General features: G+C 47.0%; 1 protein-coding gene across 1 annotated transcript in view; it reads right to left on the reverse strand.

Annotated features, from left to right (window-relative positions):
- Positions 1 to 606: 606 nt before the first annotated feature.
- Positions 607 to 20,584, reverse strand: part of LOC119436128 (dual specificity protein phosphatase 22-like) — a 96,743-nt gene continuing 76,765 nt past the window's right edge. Inside the window, exons 4-6 of the mRNA XM_037702890.2 lie at positions 18,712 to 18,836; positions 13,681 to 13,852; positions 607 to 12,925 (exon numbers count right to left, since the gene is read on the reverse strand). Of these exons, the coding sequence (XP_037558818.1) occupies positions 12,689 to 12,925; positions 13,681 to 13,852; positions 18,712 to 18,836 (534 nt within the window). The 3' untranslated portion in view covers positions 607 to 12,688. The remainder of the gene's footprint in view (positions 12,926 to 13,680; positions 13,853 to 18,711; positions 18,837 to 20,584) is intronic.

Raw genomic sequence — 20,584 nt, forward strand, 5'->3', positions numbered from 1 at the left:
TTTAATTTTTTAAACTGTAGCTGGGCTCTTTACCAGCGACTTTGTGAAGTTTTCAATGTTTTGAAGTTACCAGCATAGAGAGGGGCAGCCTTTACACTACAAAAAAAGTTGCAGTTTCGCCCGAAAGGCGAAGCATCGATTGCGATAGCAAATTAGTAGACAGCTATACGAAGTAATGATGGTAGTTTTACCGTCCGCATAAAGTTGTAAATATTCGCCTACTAACTAAATAAACAAGCACGGTGTCACGCGCGCGCAGGTAAACATGGACACATCTCGCTCGATGACCGTGGAAACTGTTCAAAACGATTGAGAAAGCGCGCCAGCAGGAGCGGGCAAATTGACCTTCGCGCTGTCTCGCGTCTCGCTTCAACGCGAACTAAACGTCGAAAGCACAGCGCATACGAAGCTACCGGCACTCGGCGCATGCACTTTTGCAGTTTTTACCCATCGCAGATCGCTTTGAAGATGAGGCCTCCGCGGGCGCACGCTTCGGCCGCAGAGCAGATCGCTTTCAAGATACGGTGCCTGCGCGGAATCTCTGTCAGCAGCAGCCGCAAGAGCAGAACGCACCCCCACCCCTACCGTCTCCGTCGTCTCCTCCCCGTGCCCCGCGAGCGAACGAAGAGCACGCGCTTCCGGCCATATTCCTCAGATTAAGCTGCGGTTGCTGGCTCACCCTCGCATGTTTTCACTCGCACACACAGCGTACTGCACGCGGCGACGGTTTTATCGCCGTCGGACTTTATACGGAACCTCACGGCGACGACGACGGCGGCAAAAATGCCCTTGGAGTGTCCATATAATTGCTATCGCAATAAAAGCATTGCATGGTCCGGGAAACTTCCAAGAGGCCCTTGCGCTTCTCGATTCTTCGCGCAGTGACTTCGAAACCTTTGACAGAAGTTGTTCATAAACTTAAACATTCATTTGTGTCTGCCATTGTCAGCTTCTTCATCAAGTCAGTCCTCCTTTGCTCATATGCATTTTCAATGGGAGAATGCAAGCTAGCGGGAGCTGGTTTGTGTTCAATTTACGAGTTGCTTTCTGCTGTCGTCAACCGATCTGAGCTGCTTCCAGTTCGTCCCAGCTGGGAATTTCCCCATAAGCGAGTGTGACTTACTGGTCCCAGTCCCAGCTTGCCCCGCTAAATGTTTTCACCTGGTCTTTCGGTGATTTATAGTCAGCATACAAGGTTGCAAGGTTTTATTCAGCTCACGTGGGAATAAGTTTCGTTAAATAATAAGAATAAAGAAAGAAAGTAATAAAATGTAGAGACACTTTGCATCAGTAACGCGTTCAGCGAAATTTAAAAGGCGAGGTAATACATGTGGTCCCTTATTATGGATCTGAAATACCAAATAATGAAGTTTTTTTTTTCTTTTTTAAACCGTAGGGAATATGTGGGGCGAAACAAAACAAGAATTAAGAAATATCTTTCGCGTGGCGTGGGAAATTAAATTACGCCGTTGGGGTGCCAGTAGATCATTTATGCACAGTTCGCTTATAGAAAACAAAGAAAATGTAAATGCCAACAGATAGAAAGACGACATGCGTAAACTTCCGGAAAGAATCGTGTCGGCTCATTTTCCTCGTTTCGTTGTTTCCTTTGTTTTCTTCGGTAAGCCGTATAAAACGGCGCTCTTTTTTTTTCTTTTTTATTTCTTGATCGCGTTTTTTTTTTCTACTGAAGTGTGTAAAATGAAATACCGGTTTCGCACGTAGGCTACCGTAGACAAATAACGTACGCGTGAACAAGTGTGAGGTCGAGGCCGATTTCGGGCTCTGAGCGAGCGCTTCAATGTTGGGGCTCCGCTTCAATGTCAACCATCCGCTTGTTTGTTTGTTTGTTTTGTTTACAGTGCTCCAAAATTCAGCACACGTACGTTTCTGTGCTCAACCCTCACTGTGACGTGGCCGCCACAACCTGAAATTGAGCCCACGGCCTCATGTTCGGCATGCATTAGAGCACTATACGTGCATCGCGGCTGGTCTGGGGTTGAGTTAATGCAGCGCAGTTTGTTCGCATCTGAAGAGAAGTATCAACCGTTCTCTTTAACCCCTATTTTCAAACACAATCTTATTTTATTCTTTGCGTTTATTTGTCTCGGTCGTATTTGATATGTACACAGTAGTACACCGCAATAAGAAACACCGGTATAATCTGTTAAAAGCTAACTGCACGGGTATTTTTATGCTGGTGAAGGATAAAAAAAAAAGGGGGGGGGGATTGCCAATTATTCGCGGGATTTAGTGTATTGTTATTATTTGTTGTAAACAAAAGTAAATGGAAGAAAGTTGACTAAACGGAAGATTTGGCTGCAGTTGAGATGGTCGCTGATCTTTTGTACGTGGCGTAAGTCGACTGTTCTTGGACAAATGTGCTTTGCAGGTATTACTTGAAACCAAGAACGGTACTCCGAAAGTTAAAGTATGTTCCAAACATCATGTCGATAACATGTTCAGAACGTGATGTTTAATTACCGATCGTTACCACAACGCACGACAACTTTTTTACAGAAACGGCTCTACTCTATCCAGTGCACCGCGATGTCTCTTGAAATGTTGTAGGGAAGGCTGTTAATTTCTATTTTTTTAAAGAGAAAAAGCGTATAGAAGCTGCAGGGTCAGGTAATGTAAGAATTGTATTCCCCATTTTATTTTAATTCGTCTGAGCTTTCATCAATGGATGAAAAAACACAGCAGCGTCGTCATAGTCGTGATCAACCATTGAGTATGGCGAATGATAAGAATGGAATTGAATCGAAGGAAAAAAAGTCATCGTATTATAACGGGCGCGGTCATCAGAACTTTATGGCAGTGGACTCTGTTCATTTCAATGTCAGCAATTCACAGTGTGTCCTGAAGATACTTGCGCTTGAAATTGAACGTTATAGGACAGGCTGTGAAACTTTCCAACCTGCGTCGTTACCGCGTGACCGAAGTGCCAGCTTAAAAAAAAAAAAAAAAAAAAAAAAAAAAGCCCAGGGCGAAAGGAAATGGTGGGAGCGGAATAAGTGTTTAAATCGTTCACCTATTTTAATTTGTGAAGGTCATCGATAGATGACTCACGCTTTGACGTTTCATTTGGTGATCCGAGCTTGAGCCACTACCACCGGTAAACTTGAGGAGCGCGAATAACAGTGCACTCAATTTAGTTAATCTTGGTGCACGTTATGCATGGCCATGTTCATTTATTCGGATCTGCATGAAAAACACTCGTTTGAGAAATTCGGGTTGGACATTCGCGAAGGGTGCATAAAGTTTGCCCGGGAAACACAGCTCTTACAGCATTGAAAACACACGCGCACTCAAATAACGTCCGCAACGGTGCCTGCACAACCCTAAGTAGTCATGGACAACAACCGCTTAACCAGTTGTGCACGCTAGGGGGACGCTTCCAAGGGCTGTCACGTTTTACTAGTAAATATAGCATAGGCAGTAAAAAGCGACTGCCTGTTCGCTTCACACTCTACTACAAAAACTATATTGCGGTTAGTAACGTTCCAAGCACCGACATAAAATTGTGTAGACGAAGTAAGGTGAATCACACTCGCTAAAGGAAAACATGAGCACGCTATGGGCTGCTCCTGCGATATCTGCCACGTAGACCCCAAGCACCAGTGTAAGCGTGCACGCGCTCAGGCGCTGAACGGTGTTTGATCGTGCTCATTTGAACTACGTCTACACACAGGACGAGGGCAGGAAGCTCTCACTCCTAGTTTTTCACCATACGGGAACAACGCAGGAACGCAACCGACTCGAAATGCCTAGCATTTATAGACAGGTGTCAATGCTTACTTACCCCTCTTGGCTATATCTACCCGTGACGGCGGAACGCTTTCATTTTGCTTGCCGTATATAGCTCGGCTCTACGGTGTTGCAAAACTAGGCGGAACGTCCCCCTGTTCCTATCTTCTCTTTCCTTTCTTCTCGTATACCGTTCTTTTCCCTTCTGTGGGTAGGGTGGCGAACGGGATACATTTCCGGTTAACCGGAAATGTATCCCATCTAGCTCTCTTCAGTCTTGCCACGAACAGGGCCATCCAGTTTTCATTGAGAGCATCGAGGAGGAGGCTGTCCTAAGTTTCGAGAAATCTCGCTTCCGTCGCCAACAGCGACGTGCTTACTTGCGGATTAACTCGCACAAAAAGCTGCCGAAAACTGTCCGTTTCCCTCGACACTGCCTCTAGCTCGCATTTTCTTCACGTGACAAATGAGCTACGCACAACGCGAGTCAGTTTGAGGCGCTTGTTTGTGCTCGAGATGCTGGTTCTGGCCCGAATGGCCACGCCGAAAAAAAAAAAAAAAAAATTCGCGGTCTGTCTCGTCCTTCTTGGTCGCGTGACCAAGGCATGGCAGGTCGTTGCGAACCGGGTGTTATGGGCACGCGACTTTTCTGTCGCTTTGCTATGATTCGGGAAAGCGTCGACCGATGCCTCGACATGAGCATGTCTATATGCTGCACAGGCAGCGCCCATGTGGCCATGGTCGGGAGCGGTCGCTATCTGCAAGTGGGGCTTGGCCTATGAGTGGACGAAATTTGACGCGCTACAGTGATTGTGCGTGCTTTGCGCAGCCAGGGGGCAAAAGCAAAACAAGGAAGCGAAGCTGCTGCGCACACGCGTGTCATTGCTGAAACAGCCTGCGCGGGCGTCGGGAAAAGCGGCTTCGGCGGGATGTGTGGGCCGCTGTTTAACTTTGCTCTCTGCTGCGACTGGCCTTGCTCCCGGCACAGCTGCAGCAGCGAGACAGCATAAAAAAAAAAGAAAAAATAAAGAAGGAAAGCAATGTAGAGACCGCTACGTGTATGGGCGGCCGTGAGATACCGAGCACCATAGAAAAAATATATTGCACCTATCCTACCGTAGTGTAGTGAACGCGCAGTGTTCTTGCGAGCTGTCTTCTGTTTGGTCAAGCGACGCAAGCTACATAAACGCAGTCACACTTTTCAAGACACGCTCGGTGCCCAACTAGTAAATATATACATACATGCGCATTTAGTGCACGCTAAGCAGCAGCTGCTTTGTACACGTGAGCGATTCCTTGGTGCTTCCCCAGCGTCTTGGCGGACGATGTGTTTTGACGATATGCTCATACGTGACTGGGCTGAGCGCGGAATGGACTCCTTGACCTGGGTCGCTTCAAGAGCAGGTACACTCACAACCTTTTACAGAAATGTTCAGTTCCACCAAACATTTTCTTAATCGTCCTTCAAGTTCCCCGTTAGCATATATCTATCCACTTACCAAATCTGCTTTCACGATTTGTGCAAGGGCGTCCTTTTGCCTCACGTTTGAAGAAGGCTGCCGTTCTTGTTGAAGTATAAGGTAAGGAAATAACCAACCCTGGAGCTACTGGAGCTAACGCTGCACAATGTGCACTATGTAGACCCTTTCAGCTGTCACACCACTGACATGATAGACTCCGTCTCTTCTTTGATTAGAGTCTCGTCTGCTTTTTTTCTCGCAGCTGGCAGCAAACACTTTGGGTAGACCGGACAGTTCAGTGCCCGACAGTCTGCATTCGGACAGAGTCAAGCGCCAACAAATAGCAATCCCTCCTGCACTCTTCGCTCACTCTTTCTTTTTCTTAGGATAAAATAAATTTTGTCAAGCGCTAGCTTATTGGTTTGACCTTTGTTGCGTTTGGTTACCGTCAGATACCGAAGCTATTGCGGTCTTCAGCGCAATCGCTTCGATGTGCATCTCTGTATTTGCTGCAGCACAAAATATTGACTAAAACTGCTGTTTTTTCATGTTTGTTTGTCTGTCTGTCTGTCGGCAAAAGGCAGACAGACAGTCTCGCGTCGAGTCATTGCAAGGTAGAAGCTAGTATATATATGTTATTAAACATATCCAGCATGTTAGTTATTGCGAAATAGGAGCTTTTCTTTCTTTCTTTTTTTCTTCTTCAAGCGTAAAAGCGAGGAAGGAAAGGAAATTGAGGAAGATTTTCTGCGCGCTATGATCTTTGTAGATCGACACATAAATATACTGCAAGGCCACCAAGACCTGTTTTGAAGCACAGGGAAACGCTCGACCTGTACTTGGCTGCAAGAGGTATCTTACGCACTCCCCCTTTGGCTCAGCCAATGTTATGGGGAGTGAAAAAGACGCCACGCACTTATTCAGAAAGAAAGCTGCTTCCACGTCGAAGCAGCAGGCGATGTTTGGACAAACAAAGCGAATGGTAGCGCAAGACAGACAGGAAACTATCTTATTTCAGGAGTCTGCCCTGAGGGTAAATAAAAAAAAGTAAATAAAAAAAAACAAAAAAAAAGAAGGTTTTCTTTCATGCGAGGAAAGTGGGGGCATCGTTAGTGTAAAGGAGCTTTTTCTTTTTGGTATTGGAAACTGTTGCTGGGTGGAGGTGCATGAGATATCTTCTGTTCGCAACAAGAAATCACGAAGATCGAGAGACAGGCGTTCGCTTTGTGGTGTAAGATATGTTAATACTGACAAGAAAACGTAACGACATGCGCCCATATTCCACAGAAGTCGTAGTAAGCAGGTACGTATGCTGTGTTTTCTGCATAACATAACTGCATCCTAACGATTCTTGTAGGCGTATTTCAGACATATCTCAATTGAGCAGGAAATGTTTTGATATTGGTGCCGAATCACGTTATAGGCTTAAGTTTCTTTCTCAACCTCGCGGTTAATCCAAATTGTTCACTTTTGTGTTATTAATCTGCTCTTTGGAAGCGTCCAGCTCAGCCTCTTCGCCGGAACGAGAAACATGTCTCACAATTCACTACCCCAAAATATAGTATAAGAGAAGGGCACATAAATAAATAAATACGAAACTTTGTCTGCGTGCTAGACGCGCGAGCGTCAAAATATGGACAGATAAGCTGCCGCACTTATTAAGCGACAAGACGTACGATATATGCTCCATGGCTATCTTGTTTTTTTTTTTTTTATTTAACTGTTGTGGCTATGAGCAAATAGAGTTCGTAAGGCAAGAACGCAAATTTCGCTGTACGTTATTAACCACCTCATGCAGTACGGCAAAGAAAACCCTTTGTACAAAATGCCACCTGGCTAGGCGTTCAGCTGATCATGGACGCGCCTTGTCAAATAGGAGGCGAGCAGTGACTAGCAATCTTTAGACTTCGTCGCGTCGAAATTGATCAGTGTGCTGCAGAACTTTGTACACTGGTAGCCTAAACGAACGAGAAACGGGAGTGCCAGATGCTTTCATTGTTAAGAGCTTTAGAAAGGAAAGGGTGATGCAAGTTTCCGCGTGCCTGCTCACGATGACGCCACATGAGTCAAGAGGTCAGCTCACGGGCTTGGAAAGTATGTACAATTCACAGCCCGCGCGAGCATAAGCTCAGTGCTCTGCACAACCAGAATAAACACGAACGCGGTGTTTCAATCACAATTAGCGCCTTCGGGGGCTATAGCGCGCTGGAAATGTATATCACATTTAGTACCCGAGCTTAAAAGTGGCAGCAGTGAGAAGACGATGTCTAAAGCAGCGCTGCAAGTCTCTCGCTTCGGTCTGTGATAGCCCGACGACGGCCTCTTCCCTTGTTTTTCGACCCTTACACACGCGCGAATGCTCTCGCGGTTTAGTTGCTGCCTTTTTTTTCGGAATGCAAAGCTCGGAAAAAGAAAAAGAAAAAAGAAAAAGAAACAAATCTACACCGTCATCAGAGATCATTAAATCGCAGTGCCGCAATATTCCGTATAGCTGCAGTTTGCTTTTTTTTTTAGCTATGTCCGCTCCCCTCTGTTTAACCTCCCTGCCTTTCCCCTTTCTTATGTATCCCCCTCTCTCTCTGTTTAGCTATGTCAGTATAGTTATAGTAGGGGTATTGAAGGACTCTGATTATAGTCTTGCGCCTGACAACTTTCACGTGCGTTCTGCTGCCGTTGATTGATTTGCCTTAAACTTGAAACGGCCGCTTCAAATGGCTTTGCAGGAAATTATGACGTCAGTTGCGCGAGTCTGAAGGCAGAATTGCGGGTGCTCAAGCCAGCTGAGTTGTTTCTGTTGCGGCTCAGATGCGCGCTGCCTTGGCTGCAGCCCCCCATCAGGACTCGTATTCAAGAAACAATTCGTATACGCCATAGAGTGGTCGGTAAGAACATGGGCCAGACTATCGTGATTGGGAACGCATTATCAGTGACGGCGGTGCACTGACAAACTGTTCTTACGAACGAAAAGCTTTGCGAACTCTGCACCAGATTCGATATATATTTTTTTCTCTATGAATTTTGAACAGAAGGCCGCGAAAGAAGCGCTCACGCGTGCCAGTTGGGTCGATTTGCAGCTTGGCAACACGCGCACTCCCAGCCGAGCTCGACGAGGTCATAAAGAGGATTCCTAAAGTGGCAGCCCCAGCAGCTGCTTCTCCTGACACTCCTCCTGCTGGACGCGACTGCTCTAATGTCCATGGTGAAATGTTACCTCCGGCTTCACTCGAAGCGTGTCAGCTGCACTCCAGGGGCTGTCTCTCTCTCTCTCTCGATAATCTTAACATGGAGAGCGTGGCTACCGTCGTCTTTCGCGTGAAGCGCCGTCGGGCTCCCGAAGGGTAATCTAGGGGACTTCTGGGGACCTCCGAGTTCTTTCTCGGGAAGTAAAGTAGCTAGAGTACATACAGACAAGCGGCTATGATCTACTCGCGCGCGCGAACTCTATTCTCGAGGTCGCAGTGCGGAGGACTGGTCATAGACATCAGCGTCTAGAGGCTGTGCGTAGCGCGGAGGGAATGAAACGGTGATCAGGAGTAAACTGGTGAAAGCGGCGAATAATAGACGCCGCCAGAAAGCTACAGGACGTACGTGCCTAGAGAGTGCACGTAGGACTGTTCACTAACCCCTAGGATAATATTGCTAGAGAGTATAGGTCTGCTGAAGCAGAAGTGATAAAATGAGCAAATGGTCTCTGTTTCTATAGAAGTTATTCTATACATAATATATATCTTTATATATTTATATATGGACTGGTGGTGCTGTAGTCAAAAAGTTTAGGGAAACTGCTGCTATAAAAACGTGTTATTTACAGTGCAGGAATGACTTTGTTATATTCAAAAAAGGCACAGCAAATCCTACATCTCTGAACGAGTTAACTTGCTTGCGTTAGAGTGCTTGCTTGGCCAGCTTTAGCGTCTATGTATTTATGATCGTATCTTTCTTTTTTTTTTAATTTCTCTGTACAGCGACAAACGTGTAATGCTACACTCTGACGCCGGACAGCTTATTCTAGGACAATTCTCGAGCCTGAATTCGACGCCTGCCTGCACTGAGCACGTAGTGAGATGCTGAGGGTTGACAGAGGAAAAGAAATAAAGGAAAAAGCGGATTCAACTACAACAAAAACAGCAAACAGGTCGAGTTGGTGCGTTTGGAGCAATCGGCCGTCTTTCACCTCTGCAACGTGCATGTCTCTGACTCAGCTAAATAAAGCCTGTCCGTCCTGAACGTTGCGAGAGCGTCTCACATGTCGGTTCAGTTTCGTAGCGCTGCTGATTTGTTACATGAAAAACGTCGCGCTATCATAAGGGCGGCGAAATTGTGGCTTGTACTCGTCTGCGCGTTTAGCAAGCAATTTTCCGTCCCTCGACTTCAAACGCACAATATTGCGTCGTTTTCTTTCTTTCTTTCCGTGCGAGAGTATGTTAATAAAATTGCGTGTCGGCGGGCTGGGTCACTGTTTCTTAGCAAACAGGATAAACGGTCAAAAAGCTCTCTTGGCTCTAAATTTCTCTGACGGAAATTGCTGCACGAATTGGATCTGGTGTCAGACCAACTTGTACGGACTACAATGAAATCTTCGAAGCCCGCGTTTTGCGAGGCCCCTGAATAAATTCTTTCCTTTTCTTGTGAGACCTTGAGTACGCCTGTTTGGCCATTGCTGTACTGACTTCGGCGTCAACTTCGCCAAGCCGCTCGTCGAGTGTTCGGGGGGTCCGAACGTTACGGAAATCTTGGTCGTGTGAAAAAGTCGCGTGAGTGGGCTTACACATCTTTCGCGCGGCTTACGAAAACCCACGTAAACAACTTGCTTTCCGATCATACGTGTCTCAGCAAACGCTAGTCGAGGGACCTTTTTTATTTGAAGGATAGTTGACATAAGGATGGAACAAGCGTCGTATGTGTCATATATTCTCAAGTGATATCGGCAAGAAAGCTCTACGCTCTAAATTGTGCGTGTCATCTTGATATTACAACAGGTTCGTTGAAAAGTTACGAGCGGTAGGTACAGATGAGCGTTTGGAGGGGACTCGTGTGTTTAGAGTATATAGGGAACGCATAAAACCATAGAGAAGTGTTCGATGGATGTGTTTTGTTTATCTATCGGGACTCGGCCGACCTATAGCGGCTGGCAAAATAATAACAATGATAAAACAAAGTCCTTCGCGTGTTCGACCAACTGCCACGTTGCCGTAGGTATGTAGTCCTAACCGAGCGGTAGTTTGCGATAGCAGCCCGGAGCGAGTGCAACCGAACAAATCCTCTTTGAGACACACCGTCGCAGCGACAAGACAGGACAGCATTTTGCTGAGGTGAACGTTTTCCTTTTTCAGGTAAAGAACGGCCCTCACTCTTCGCATTTCTCTCGATCATTCGGCTTCTCTACGCTCGTTTTTTTTTTAGGACAAAACACATACAAACAAATACACTCGTTGGACCTTGCACACACAAATCTCAGACACGAGAGTAGGTCAAGAGGTTGTCAGGTACCGCAGTCCCAGCGAGCAGAATTGGATTCAAGTCTAGACCTCGCACAATTGCTTAGACCACTGCATGACACAATGATTTCATCCTAATGATGGGCAAACCGCCAACAGATCACGCGATTTTTCCAGGCTCTAGGAAAGTGAGTGCGTTAGCTTCGCGGGGGCCTGTAGATTTCATGTTTCAATCATCGTAAAATGTACAATTAGTAAAGTTAGAGCGAGTGCTGACGAGCAGTCGTACACTTAGTGGCGTTACGCACGACTGTTTTTACCACTCTTGATGTCATTTCTTGTATTATTAAATATATGAACTTCGTTTCTTTTCTTTTCTGGCTGCAGCCGTATAACGTTATATGTCATGTCATGGTGCTTTACGTGGTGTCTCATTAATCTTGTCCAATCGAATTTCCGGCACTTGTAATCCTGTGGCTGTGCGCTCGCATTTGATGTGACTGCATTTTCGCCAACCTCTTGTCCATTCCCACGGCTGAGCACAAAGCCTATCCCTGTCACTTGCCTCTTCTAGCTTCAAGGAGGGATACGCGCGATAAGGTATGGACGGTTGTTGTAGTACGTGCGCAGCCCAAAGTGCCTTTGACCGTGCACCGAAATGGGTGTCAACCTACCTTGCGACACCCTTCACGCACGATCGCTTGAACATGTCTTAACATCATACAACTCAGCGGTAACTGCCAATAAACGAACCAACAACACTGAGGCAGTCTCCAACAAGAAAGGCACCACAAGATTTGACATCAACCGAACTCCCATGAACGGCGTGAGCTAGTCAGTGGAAAATGTCACAACACATATGTTTGCTCTCCTAGCAACAACAAGCGTCTCTTTCAAGCAGGTGAGGTATGCTAAGCACCTTTTTTGATATCCTTATGCCTGCCATGAGAACACTCTTTGCGATCTATTTCAAAACGATGGTCATCGTTGAAACAAGCTACATTGCTAGTACGCCTGCTATGTTTTCACAACAACCACTGACAACTAGGGGGAACTTGAAACAGCACTAAATAAAACTTTGAACCAACGTCCCTGCGTCTTGTAGGATGTACTTGTAGGATGTACTTGTAGGATGTACAAGACGCTAACCTCTCCACGTCATTCGTTGTTGTTTTGAGCACTGATTTTTCGGTTCCTACATTCACAATTCGCATTGATCAACACCGTGTCAAACACGCTATTTTTGATCGACATTCCGTGACCTACGACAGCTGTATTACCCCTGCAGACTAACCATGTTGCTTACAGAATAGAATAGAATCAAGAGGGAGACAACCATATCATGCTCGCACAATAAAATAAAGAAAGCGACCTGCTTGGAGCGCTTTTAGCAAGGAAATGGCAATACAAACAGACAGCTGTTTCTATCGTCACTGCTATCAAGTGTCATGCTATATACTACAAAAATATGATGTTCTAAATTACGCAGTTATCGCGCTTTCTGTTTGTTTTAGCCAAAGCATATGTGAATTCCTTCCTCATATCAAGGAAGAAAAAGAAAGGGTGAGCACGCCGCGTTTTCCGAGGGTTTCGATTTCGCCAGTAGTTCGATAAAATTGAAACGTTGCCACAGTGAAATGAAAAAGAAGTGGCCTTCGCTTGTCGTCCGACGCTACTCGTTTGTTCATTATCATCTTACACTTAATTTATCTCAAAACGATTTCGTGCGTAACTTTGTTAGCCAGAGCTTGAACGCTAAATAGCCTCAGTTTCTTTTCTTTTTTTCTTGGTCGGACGAGCAGCTTGGCGACTCGCGATTTCGGCGTGGGCATGAACAGAGAAGGCATCAGTTTCGCTCAATGGGTCCTCCGGCACACACACTGAGCCCGCTGCGCCGCCATATTGGGGCGAGACCGACTTCCTAGCGGGTAGTAGCAATGTATGACGCGGGTCAAAGGTGCAGGCGAGGGAGCGTGGCCACCCGTGCGAGCCAGGCTGGCCCGGCGAGCTGCAACCACCCGTCGGGTGTCCGGGCCGCTCTCAGGGCGGCCTGGCGTAGCTCGTTGAGGGGCCGGCCGACGGAGACGGGCTGCGGTGGCGGCGCCTGCGGGGCGACGAGGGCGGCGTCAAGCCCTGGGTGCCCGAACGCCGGCAGATGCTCGGGCTGGGCTCCAGGGGCCGCACCGAGTTGTGGTAGGCCGCGAGCAGCTTGCGGCACTCCTGCTCGTCTTCGCAGAAGCTCTCGCGCGGGAACTTCTGCCGTAGCCTCTTGCGTTCCTGCGTTTTGTGAGGGCAGCCCATTCAGAGAGAAATGCCCACCATTGACGTAGCCAGCGGGGGGGGGGGGGGGGGGGGGGCAACTTCCCCGTGCCACCCCCCGCCCCTCCTCGTCCTCCTGGCTGCGCCCCTGGCTACGGTGGCGGCGGCAAACAGTCATGCCTTGCGACGGCTCTGCTGCGAGTGGATGGGCTCGAACCCTGGTCTGAGACTAGGGAGCTTAGGTGGTGTGATCGTGTATACATGCAGTTTGCCGCAGAACGCGTGTAGGGATTGACTCGACAAAAATGAAGTGTAGCACTGCTGTGTGAATTGTTCGGCTGCCAACGCAAGCTGAGGGACACCGCTATTAACTCAATTCATTTGGTGACTTTCCGATGACCAACTGGCCGTGTTCAGTGTGGCGACGAATAAGTACACAGCTGCCGCAATGCATATTTTGTGACTAGATTTCTTCGAATGTCTCCAGAGATATGCGATGGTCTCCTGTGGTGTTCGATGGCAGGACGCGTGTCATTTATACGCCTGGAGTTCCAAGCGTTATCTTGATAATATGCTGGACGTCGCATATACAAGCTAGTCGCATATACGCCTTCGGAAGGGGCGTGTGCAGATAGGCCTCGGTGGTTAACGAACCACGGGGGCTTTACCTTCGGTGCAGTTTAGTCAGACGAACGGTTCAGATCGGCGCAGTTTAATCGGCGCAGGTTACGGGCTTCCCAGTGTTGTGCAGAGAGAGTAAGCGCACCACTCACCTCGTACAGTTTCCTGCACTCGTACTCGTGCAGTTGTTTCTGGAACCCGAAGTTCGGGTTCGCGATACTCCGGGCTCCACGCACGGCCTTGAGTGCCTCACGCCAGTTGAGGCTGGTCACGGACATCACGTAGGCCACGGCGATCGTCACGCTGCGAGACACCCCTGCGAGGCTGCAAGGGTGCCGTCTGTAAGCCTCTGGTTTCACTCCGCGCTTCCTCTATGCGAGGGCCTCGCTCAAGCCGCTGGAATCAAACACTGAGTGAAGCGTCGGTCGCAGAGAGGGATTGATGCTTGGCTTGACGGCGTTTGTAAAAATGTGAATACATTGTTTGACTGTGTTGTGTTGCCAGTGAACTACAGCTTGTCTTTATGAATGTGCACTTGTTTTTCTCGTCCTTAGGGGTGTGCAAATAGTAATTTTTGAGACCTAATAGAATCCGAATTGTGCCAGAAGCGAATCGAATCATATATCGAAACCTTTTCGAATAGTTCTCGAATAATGTAGAGCCTTCTCATCATTATTATGAAACAATTTTCAGTTCCATGGTATTCCCAATATCAGAAAGTTTCTGTCATGACACTGCACATTATAATTTTATCAAGCATGCTTTAGTAAAGGCACAAATGAAACATTAGAAAAAACTAAGCAGTTGTTCGCAAACTCAGGGCTCTTCGGAGTATGTGCCGTCATTCATTATCATACTAAGTTTAGAAAGACAGCCTTGATGGCCAAATGATATGTGTGTATACCTTCGCGACCGAATCAGGAATGCGTGCCATCTGCGGCGATATAGTAGAGCTACAAAAAAATAACAAAATCAGAAAATAACCCAACCAAGTTTTCTCTTGATCGAGTAGTATGTATTGAAACGTATTCATACTTAATCTGATGAAATGATACAAGTGCAGTACCTATAACTAGTACCAAACAGTACCCACTGCCGAATGCCGTGTCTAAACAACATTTTATTGCGCGTCATTGTGTTTAGCCGGAAATCGCTGGAAAAACTGAAAAGTGAGGCAGCGTGCTCTCGCACGTTATGTCTACTGTGGATGGGATGAAAGTTATCAAATTTACGCATTGACTTCACGTTTGATGGTGTACAGTCGACGACGTGAAATATAAAAAAATTATATTGAAGGAAAAATCGAAGAAATATTCGCAGGGATCGAATGAATATTCAGATTTTCGATCTGAATATTCCTTCGATTCGGTCCAATTCGTTAATCTAAAGTTTCGAATATTCGCGCACCCTACTCGTTTTATTTCAATGTTGCACAAGAATACTGCTCGTTCGAATAGAGACTTCAAATGTCAAGTCATGCAGTGCGGGGACGCCCTGGAAAACAAGGACTAAGTGAGGCACACAAAGACACATACTGGAGCACTTTTGTGTCTCGCTCAGCCCCTGTATTTTAGCGAATCCCCGCACAGTATATGAATTACCAACTCACCCAAAAATCTGCACTAGCCAAGTCAAGTTTGAGGGCTGTCAAGACATATTTGATGACTGCAGGAACACACATAAGGAAGCAGATGTGCACTATAGGATTTATTGCTACTGGCGCATAATTCTGTGCATCCGGTCTACATTCGACAAACATTCTTGTCGAATGTAGACCGGTTTTTCCTGCTCGGGATCTGACCGCTTTCGTAGGCAGACCCCGAAGGCAGTGCAGTCTTTCATGGGCCGATCCCGAAGGCAGTACAATCTATCACAGAGCCTCAAACAGTGACCGAGGACTGCATTTGGAGCGCACAGCTGTTATCGAAAGCCCAGATAGCACTCAATGTGACCTTCAGACTTGGTAGAGCGCCGATAAAACAAAGGGAATCACGTATCGCTTGACACATACGCTCTCGGATTCTAGGCAAGGCGCACCTGGGTTCTTCCACAAGTGCGCATTGACGTCAGCACTGACGCACATTGGGCTTCCTTCACCCTAACCGGTGAATCCACCAGTGATTCCACCAGTGAAACACCAGTTATGTCATATAAACATTTAATCTTCACAACCAGCGGTGTACGTTTCGCTTGAGAAAATTACCACTGTTCGTGAGTGCCCTCCTACTACCAAACAACAATGCTTCGCATAACGTAGCGCTCAACAGAATTTGTGGCTGGCAAATCTTTTGTAGTCTACGTTATGTATAAATTTATAAATTTTGTGGCAGTGCACTGCTACTACGTCTCTTATAGTCACTAACATGTCGTCAAGAATGCAGTGGCGAACACTCCCCGAAGGAATTTTCGATACGGGCGCTAGCCGATCATGGTCGCGCATTCGTACTCTCATAGCGTGTACCAATCATCGTCGTTCATTAGGTCGTGCCATCGCCCATCCCCTATGCGGGTATGCGAACAGCATGCTACTTGACGAGGAGCGTGCCACTTTCGAGGAACGGTGCCAGTCACCGTGCCCCGCGGACGTATGTGCGGCATTAGTGTTCGCGTTATCTGTTCAGTACTGTGCGTGTGAGTAGTTTTCGAGGAAGGAAGAGGAGGTGCTAGTTTCGGGAGGGGGGTGGTGGGAGAGAGAGTAGGGAGGTGGGGGTGGTGGAGCTATAGCGAGGAAAGGCAAATCAGGGCCGCTGCAAGGTGTTAGTGGCTTGGGTGCGTGTAGTGCTAGACCTCGGGGGATCCGAGGAGTCCGCTGAGGTGCTGGCGGTGTGGTGTTCTTTCTACATGCGGCTAGCCAGGTTTGTGGAGTCAAGGAACTGCCGCACTGTGCCGATGGCATTTCTTGGCCGGCATTTCTTTGTCGGCTGTATCGCCGCTTCAGCGCTTCTCCACGCGTGCGTTTGTGCAGCGAGTTTTGTATAGCGTCCGCGCCGCCTGTTGCAGCTCTTCCTGGTTGTTCGAGCGTGAGTGCGGGGGGCTTGCATACCACTATGTGTCTGTGAGAGAGTAAGAAACTTTTTTACGAGTGCGGAAGGACGGAGGACAGATACAGCAAGCTTCTGAGGGGAGAAGAGTCTCCTACATTGTTGACTTGTCAATGACAGCAGAAGATGCTATCGCGTTCAGTATGCATGACTGCCAACTCGTGACCGTGGCCGGAGTGCTCTGCGGATCGACCTGGTGGCTCTCACGTGCGAGGTGGTCGAGAAAAATGTGGAGATAGTTTTGCCGTTCCAGCAATGCACATGAAACGCTGTACTTTCGGTCGTCCTACTTCTTGGGATTTGTCGTGCCTCTATTGTGAAGCGATAATACACTCGCCCGTCGAGCAGGAGCGTCGCGCAATGACGAAGCACACCGCTCTAAGAGCGGGCAGTCGCGCTTTTGGGTGTATCGGTGTATTATCGCTTCAGAATGTATACTTTTTGTTCTTTTTTGTTCGTTTTTAGCGCAGTTCTGTGATTAAATATAGTATTTACCGCTTATATATGATACTTTCGCTGTTTTGTTTGTATAAGACTGCTAATTATTGCAATACATTTTTTGTATTGGACCCATCACTAGCCGCTTTAGGCTATGGGACCAAATATCTTTGTACATATTTTTTATATTATTGTGTAATAAAATTCCCCTTTGATTTGATTTGATTTGACTCACCACATCCGAAGAAAGCGACCGACCGAAAACAAAGGGGCTGACTTGTGTTGCTGGAACGGCAAAACCCTTTCCACTGATTTTTCGAGCGCGTCGCATCTTAATGCCACTAGCTTGACCCAGGAAGCGCACCGGCCACGGCTCGCGAGGTGCAACTCGTACTCAAAGCGAACTTGCCTCCTTGTTTTCGTTTTTGCTCCCGTAAAGCGTGCACAGCTGCATTAGTGGTGTTACCGAGACGAACACAACTTTCTATTTCTGGCAGGCGACTCTTGTCGTGAAATTGTCACATGCCCAGGTCAGCGACTGTAATGCAAGCAAACGATAGCGCTCAAAGCTTCACCTTCATGTCATTTATTCACCGAAAAGAAGTTAAATGCATAGAAGGTAAACGAATATAAAAAATTCAGCGACGATTACGATACTACCTAATGCGAAATTTGAGCGCAGGTCTATACGTGTTTTCATTTCGCGATATACTATTGGCTGGCGCGGACAATGGGTCACGTGCGGCACGTTGAAAACAGAGCGAAGTGTAGCGTGACTGCCTCGCCAATCTGGAGATCGCGAGAGCCAGCGCGTGGGGCCAGCGCGTGGGTGACGCGTGGGCGCGATTCACAGATGCCGCCGCCGACAGATCTTCCAGACGACGCGCGCTACTCTGACGCCATCTCGTAGCCACGTCGCCGCACTACGCTTTTCCTCTCACGCTTTCGCCATACCCTCCTCCGCTTTCCGCCTCATGGTTCGGCTGCATCCTTCTCTTCATTTTCCTCCTCGCGCCTCTTCGCTCTCGCCGCTTTTTTTCATCTCCGCTGCGCGCCGCGTTCGCTCTAATCTTGCGCTGTGCTTGTTCGCTCGGTTACACCGGGAACGCCGACGCTCGCCGCAGGAACGGGCGCCTAAGAGCTGCGCTCTAAGAGAGAGTTTTGTTTCACTCTGACATGAGTAAACGAGCAGTGCAAAAGATAGAAACTAAGTCATGCAGCGACTTCGTGATTCGCTGAGAAATGAATCGAATTATATCAATGAATGGAACTCATTAATTTTCGCCCTTTCACAGAGGTTGATAATACGAAATAGTATGTAATAAAATTTATGCAGGACGTGTGAATTCATGGCGGCGGCGACTTAAAAAATAACGATAAAGATGCATTTTGACCAGTGTCGTTCAATTCGATTAAACACTAGGTAGGCGCAGTGCCTTAGGTCAAACTTCTATCGGAGTTCTGCGTGGCGCATATGATAGAGCGTTACTACATCAAAATGATAAGTTTTTCGTTGTCCTTGACAATTCTGTAAATGTGGCATTTTCTTAGATATACATTTTTTTGCCAGCTACATCAAAAAAAAAAAAATCTGAAGATTTTAGAAACGTTCAGTTCATGCGTGTGATTTTATGTATCAGTGTAGTAATGTTCATGTTTTTATAAAACACCGTCATATTTTTACTGGCGGTGAAGATAGCTTACCAGTGGATGAGGACGTTGCCGCCTTCCATTCGAGCGTGGTGGATGAAGTCATTGGACTGGGAAAAGAACTGCGACAGGTTCTGGCCGGGGGTGTCTGACGCCTGGATGCAGAGATATTCTTTGTCCTGCACGAAGACATTGCTCGCTTACTTTTCGTTAGACTGCGACTCTGACGCCGTCTTGTGATGAATACCGCTTGTGAAAACAGCAAACTAAATACGGACTAAATGGCATGCTGGGGATTTAGCAACCCTACAGCGAGCCGCTGCTGTGATGTGATATTTACAGTCATCATATTTCCTGCGGATCCACTTTGAGCGACATATACATTACATGCTTCAATCAACTTCTACATTTCCTGAGAATAACCGCGCTACTTCTAATTCGCTCCACTGGAGTTTTCACAAAAACTTATCCAGTTCACCAACAATCTATTTATGAACCGTTAAATGTCATTTTGTGACCTACTCAGCTTGACGTACGCGTTGAGCGTTTTGCCATTCAGTATACCGAGGACTTAGACATTCGGTTTGGTCATCAGTGTAGCAATTATTGGGGAAAATTCACCGCCGTATTGCGGGTGAACGGCCTGGGGTACAAGAAATTCAGGCGGCTAAAATTAATCCGTAGCAAGCCTTCCGCGACGGCGCCCTCATAGCAAAAATATACCTTCGGGACGTAAATGCCGTCAATTATTATAGTGTGGCTGCGCGGCGTAAACGTATGGAGATTAAGCAAGAGTTTAATTTATATATATATATATATATATATATATATATATATAGGAAAATCAGAAGCACAACTTCGCGGTTATCTTAGGTTTATTATTTTCCCAACAGTTTCGGTCGGTGGACCGACCTTTTTCAAGGTCGGTCCATCCCTTGAAAAAGGTCGGTCCACCGACCGAAACTGTTGGGAAAATAATAAACCTAAGATAACCGCGAAGTTGTGCTTCTGATTTTCCTAAATACGCTTGGCCCATTGAAAAATCCAGTTACTATATATATATATATATATATATATATATATATATATATATATATATATATATATATATATTGTACCACTAGGGGAAATGACGGGCTTTCGGCATTGGCAGAGCTCGTACGAAGCGACGTACTGGCGCACCGACCGATACATGCCGGGCCAGTAAAATCGGCGGCACGAGTGGACGCCGAGGTGGCCCGCCATGGGCACGTCATGAAGTTGAGTAATGACGGTCGGCCGCAGCGGTTCCGGAATAACAAGCAGGAACTCGGGGCCGTCAGGGAAGATACTGCGACGGTACAGTATTCCGTACCGGAGTAAAAACATGCGGAGGTCGGCATCTGAAGGCGAAGACTCCAGCCGTGCAATAGGTTGTTGCAGTGCGACATCACGCCTTTGTTCATCTCCAATATGACTGAGGTGCAAGATCTGCATTACACAGGCTGTTGTAGTGTCGCTGGAGTCACAGTCGGGTGGGTCTACCGGGTGGCGGGATAGACAGTCCGCATCCTGATGTAATCGACCAGACTTGTAGATAACGGAATAGGAGTACTCCTGCAGCCGCAAAGTCCAGCGATCGAGGCGGCCAGTTGGATATTTTCAGGGATGAAAGCCAACATAGTGCATGGTGGTCAGTGACAACAGAGAACTGTCGGCCGTAGAGGTAGGGTCGAAATTTTGCGACGGCCCAGATAAGATGATTGTGTTTTGTACCATACGGTTAAAACTCCTCACGAACACATTATCCTTAATGATTCATTTGTATCGTTTCAATCATGGTGTGAGACTTGGCAGATGCAAATCAATTTCCAAAAAACAAACAAACTATATCTATGTCATTCACCAAACGTTCTTTTCCTTCTCGATTCACCTATTCGTTTAATGG

The sequence above is a fragment of the Dermacentor silvarum genome, chromosome 1, assembly GCF_013339745.2.
Source record: "Dermacentor silvarum isolate Dsil-2018 chromosome 1, BIME_Dsil_1.4, whole genome shotgun sequence".
NCBI lineage: Eukaryota > Metazoa > Arthropoda > Arachnida > Ixodida > Ixodidae > Dermacentor > Dermacentor silvarum.